The 5573-nt window shown below is 54.7% G+C and overlaps 1 protein-coding gene across 1 annotated transcript; it reads right to left on the bottom strand.

Moving 5' to 3' along the window:
* Positions 1-2048: 2048 nt before the first annotated feature.
* On the bottom strand, positions 2049-4430 carry LOC139070163 (collagen, type I, alpha 1b-like). The gene is made up of 3 exons (XM_070551886.1): positions 4425-4430; positions 3575-4156; positions 2049-3533 (listed from the first exon to the last, which is right to left on the bottom strand). The coding sequence occupies exons 1-3, from the start codon at positions 4428-4430 to the stop codon at positions 2049-2051; spliced, it is 2073 nt and encodes a 690-aa protein (XP_070407987.1).
* Between the last annotated feature and the right edge of the window lie 1143 nt (positions 4431-5573).

Genomic DNA, 5573 nt, shown 5'->3' with positions numbered 1-5573 from the left:
CCCCTCCAGCATGTCCTGGGTCTACCTTTAGGCCTCCTCCTGGTTGGATGTGCCCGGAAAACCTCACCAGGGAGGTGTCCAGGAGGCATGCTAATCAGATGCCCGAGCCACCTCAACTGGCTCCTCTTGATGTGGAAGAGCAGCGGGTCTACTCCGAGCCCCTCCTGGTTGACCGAGCTTCTCACCCTATCTCTAAGGAGAAAACTCAGGGATGCCTGGACACATTAGTTTATTGTATCTGTATCAGTGGATGGTGTATACAAATTCTTGTATTTTGGAATTAGCAAAAACATAAAAATAAATAAACAACATGAAATGTTGAATAATTCTGCATCATATCTGATTAATTCTCGTAGCATATATTGCAGTTATGAACAATATGTATTGCAATTAGAAACAGAGACGTGTCCTTGTTCTACACAAGAAAACACTGTAATGCTACATGTTGTTGGTGTGTTTTAGGTCGATGTTTTGTGGGATTTGTCAGCTGTCAACCTTTGCTAGTGTTCTGGAAGAAAGTGTTTACCTGAGACCTGAATGAAGTGTTTTGGTAGTTTTAGTGCATTTCAAATTTGAAATGAACTGCTTTACCAGGCAGAAAGTCAGTTAGAAGAATTGTCTGGAGTTTTATAAAACTGACCAAAGAATTAAGAAATGTGTCCTAGCTTCTAAAAAACTGTAAATTGAAACTCGACATAATCAAGACATCCAGAGTTTTTGTTTTTGCCAAAAAAAACTTAGAAAGCAGTGAAAATGGAACCTGTCAGAAAACCTTCATAACAATAACAATAAATAAATCACAACAGCAGCACATTCAAATAAGGAACTAACCAAATGCTACATGTCAGACTTCACACCTGTCCTGTCTCCCCTCTCTGTTCAGTCCTGTGTCTCCTGATTACTCCCACCTGCCTCTCATTTTCCAATCACCCAAGCTCCCAGCTATTGTATTTAAACCCTCTCAGTTCTGTGCGTCTTGTCGGTTCATTGTCTCGTGTGCTCATTTTTAAAACCTTTTTGAATGTCCTCATCAGCCTGCCTTTCTGTTCCCTGCATTTGGATTCTAACTTTGACCGCTCAACTCACCTGCATCGCGTGACAGAATGTACTGACCTCCTGAAGGATCCAGTGGGGAAGTCCTGCCCTGGGATGGTCTGCTCCCTGGGCTCGCTCCCAGCTTCAGCTCCGCAACCCCCCCTCCAGCAGGCGCCACTGCCGAACCTCGGCCTCGGCGATCCCCTCCACCCTCCCGGAGCCAGATAGGAGGTTGGGCTGGGAGCCGCAGCTGGACCGCTCCGGCCTTGTAGGCACCAGACTGGCTGTGTGCTACCCTGGAGTTGGTCCCAGGCACTGGGAGGGAACCCAGGCCTCGCCGTCTGCGCCGCGGGTGCACCGCAGCTCCGGCAGACGTCACCCCCGGCTGCATGATTCCCTCCCACTCCAGGGGGTCATGAGAGGTACCAGTGGTCCACCCGGTGGAGTTTGCCCTTCTCCAGGCTGAGCTGGTCGGACTGAAAAACCTTATCAGCCTCTGGGAGTTCCAGATTGAGTAATTTACCACCCTGATTCTCCCGACCACCTCTCCAGATCAGCCTGAGCTTTGGCCACCCGTCCAGTCAGCGGCACCAATCCGGTCAGCGGCCCAGCCTGTCCAAGAGTCTCCGCCTGCAGCGGCCGCACCTCAAGTCAAGTCAGCACCAGCACCAGTGCCTAAAGTCAAGTCAGCACCAAGTCCAGCGTGTCACGTCAGCTCCAAGTCCAGCGTGTCAAGTCAGCTCCAAGTCTAGCGTGTCAAGTCAGCGCCAAGTCCAGCGTGTCAAGTCAGCTCCCAGTCCAGCGTGTCAAGTCAGCGCCAAGTCCAGCGCCTCAAGTCAAGTCAGCGCCAGGTCCAGCGCCTCAAGTCAAGTCAGCGCCAGGTCCAGTGTCTCAAATCAAGTCAGCGCCAGGTCCAGCACCTCAAGTCAAGTCGGGGGCCCCTCCTGCAGCGGCTCCACCTCCAGCCAAGTCAGCGGCCCGGCCTCCAGTCAAGTCGGCTGGCCGGCCTCCTGTTAAGTTGGCGGGCCGGCCTCCAGTCCAGTTGGCGGCCTGGCCTCCAGTCCAGTTGGCGGCTCTGCCTCTGGACAAGTCAGAGCCTTTAGCGCCTCCACTCCAGCTAACTCCTCCACTCCGGCCAGCTCCTCTCCAGTCATCACCTTCAACGCTTCCACTCCGGTAGGTGCCTTCCGAGCCTCCACTCCAGTCGGCGCCTTCACCACCTCCACCGCCTCCACTCCAGTCGGCGCCTTCACCACCTCCACCGCCTCCACTCCGGTCGGCGCCTTCACCCCCTCCACACCGGTCAACGCCTTCACCACCTCCACCGCCTCCACTCTGGTCGGCGCCTTCAGCGCCTCCACTCCAGTCGGCACCTTCACCGCCTCCACTCCGGTCAACGCCTTCACCACCTCCACCGCCTCCACTCTGGTTGGCGCCTTCAGCGCCTCCACTCCAGTCGGCGCCTTCACCGCCTCCACTCCGGTCGGTGCCTTCACCACCTCCACTCCAGTCGGCGCCTTCAGCACCTCCACCGCCTCCACTCCGGTCGGCACCTTCAGCACCTCCACTCTGGCCGGCACCTCCACCGCCTCCACTCTGGCCGGCACCTCCACCGCCTCCACTCCAGTTGGCACCTTCACCGCCTCCACTCCGGTCGGCGCCTTCACCCCCTCCACACCGGTCAACGCCTTCACCACCTCCACCGCCTCCACTCTGGTCGGCGCATTCAGCGCCTCCACTCCAGTCGGCGCCTTCACCGCCTCCACTCCGGTCGGTGCCTTCACCACCTCCACTCCAGTCGGCGCCTTCAGCACCTCCACCGCCTCCACTCCGGTCGGCACCTTCAGCACCTCCACTCTGGCCGGCACCTCCACCGCCTCCACTCTGGCCGGCACCTCCACCGCCTCCACTCCAGTTGTCACCTTCACCGCCTCCACTCCGGTCGGCGCCTTCACCCCCTCCACACCGGTCAACGCCTTCACCACCTCCACCGCCTCCACTCTGGTCGGCGCCTTCAGCGCCTCCACTCCAGTCGGCGCCTTCACCACCTCCACTCCAGTCGGTGCCTTCACCACCTCCACTCCAGTCGGCGCCTTCAGCACCTCCACCGCCTCCACTCCGGTCGGCACCTTCAGCACCTCCACTCTGGCCGGCACCTCCACCGCCTCCACTCTGGCCGGCACCTCCACCGCCTCCACTCCAGTTGGCACCTTCACCGCCTCCACTCCGGTCGGCGCCTTCACCCCCTCCACACCGGTCAACGCCTTCACCACCTCCACCGCCTCCACTCTGGTCGGCGCCTTCAGCGCCTCCACTCCAGTCGGCGCCTTCACCGCCTCCACTCCGGTCGGTGCCTTCACCACCTCCACTCCAGTCGGCGCCTTCAGCACCTCCACCGCCTCCACTCCGGTCGGCACCTTCAGCACCTCCACTCTGGCCGGCACCTCCACCGCCTCCACTCTGGCTGGCACCTCCACCGCCTCCACTCCAGTTGGCACCTTCACCGCCTCCACTTCGGTCGGTGCCTTCACCCCTCCACTTCGGTCGGCGCCTTCAGCGCCTTCAGCGCCTCCACCGCCTCCACTGCCTCCACTCCGGTCGGCGCATTCAGCGCCTTCACTCCGGCCGGTGCCTCCACCACCTTCACTCCAGTTGGCGCCTTCACCGCCTCCACTCCAGTTGGCGCCTTCACCGCCTCCACTCCGATCGGTGCCTTCACCCCTCCACTTCGGTCGGCGCCTTCAGCGCCTCCACCGCCTCCACTACCTCCACTCCGGTCGGCGCATTCAGCGCCTTCACTCCGGCCGGTGCCTCCACCACCTTCACTCCAGTTGGCGCCTTCACCGCCTCCACTCCAGTTGGCGCCTTCACCGCCTCCACTCCGATCGGTGCCTTCACCACCTCCACTCCGGTCGGCGGCTTCACCTCCTCCACTCCGGCCGGCTTCTTCAGTGCCTCCACTCCGGCCGGCACCTATCCAGTCAACTCCTCCACTCCGGTCGGCACCCATCGCTCCTTGTACCCCAGATGCCGGACCCCTAGAAGTCGGCGCCGTCTCCTGTGCCCCAGATGCCAGCTCCCCAGACTCTGTCTTGGCCTGCGGTGGGCATCCGGTGCTGCCCTTTAGAGGGGGACGGGTACTGTCACACCTGTCCTGTCTCCCCACTCTGTTCAGTCCTGTGTCTCCTGATTACTCCCACCTGCCTCTCATTTTCCAATCACCCAAGCTCCCAGCTCTGCATGTATTTAAACCCTCTCAGTTCTTTGTGTCTTGTCTGTTCATTGTTTCATTGTCTCGTGTGCTCATTATTAAAACCCTCTTGAATGTCCTCATCAGCCTGCCTTTCTGTTCCCTGCGTTTGGATCCTAACTTTGACCGCTCAACTCACCTGCATCGCGTGACATCAGACGATAATGAGTCACTAATTCCATTAAAGTTACCACTTGACAATAATATGTAAGTAGCTAATAAATAGCACAAAGACACATATGTATGCTGTTAAAGATTCTGCAACACTTTAAAAATATTTAATAAATGTTTATTATGCATCATTTTGGGGTGATTGATTCAAGACAAATGACACTTGGCTCACTATTTAGCAAGAAACTGGTCATTGTTCTTTCTTTCTCAATCTTAATTAATGCATACAAAAGATTTTTTAATGATTTATAATGTGTTACAGACTCTTTAATAGCATACGTATATATAAACTATAGATTACCCATCTCTAAGGTGAGCCTTAAAGTGGTTCCCAGTAATAAGCCATGTTGGGAAGTAACGGAATACTTGTGTTGCTGTTACGCAATTAGAACACTAATTATGAGTAACTGTATTCTGTTACAGTTACTACTTTTAAACATGGTATTTAGAACACAGTTACTTTCATAATACCATTGGAATGCTTGTGTGTTTTCCTAGCCTGGCAAGCCATCCTATTTACGTGAATACTGTACGTGGTCTGGCCACCATCCATTGGCGGCTCTCAATCATAGGTTGGGATCATCTTTCAAACTGTCTCTGTGTGCTATTGGATAACAATGTGATGTACTCACTGCTACAGACGTCGGTCAACGAGGCAGTCCACTATACTCCATCAAAAAAGAAGCAAATACATCCTTTTTCTCTATAGACTTAAGTACCTCTATCTGCTCTTGACTCAAATAAAAACCCAAATAAAAACAGTCCAAGTTGATGCCAAAGCCGTTTCAAGCCACCTCCATATTTGTTTTTTCAGTAACATCCGGCCCACCATTAAAGTGCTGTGATTGGGCCACTAAGGGTGTCAGTCACGGCTCACGGGGAGCACGCCAAACACTGTCGAAGAAGATGCAACATCCAACCCACAAAACAGGTATAGCACTGTGATTGGACTGGCTCCAGACGATCAGGGCTACTTTGGTTCCAGACAGACAGTAATGCTGTGCTATATTCAAGCAATTTTTCAGTTTATTACAGAAACAGAAATATTAGTTATTGGCACTTTGATAAATAAAGCAACATAAGTACTCTTTTATGTACGAATGTCTGTCCTGGCCCT

The sequence above is a fragment of the Nothobranchius furzeri genome, chromosome 5 (assembly GCF_043380555.1).
Source record: "Nothobranchius furzeri strain GRZ-AD chromosome 5, NfurGRZ-RIMD1, whole genome shotgun sequence".
NCBI classification, from domain to species: Eukaryota; Metazoa; Chordata; class Actinopteri; order Cyprinodontiformes; family Nothobranchiidae; genus Nothobranchius; species Nothobranchius furzeri.
Note: the sequence above shows the minus strand (reverse complement) of the source record. Positions and strands in the feature narration are given on the sequence as shown.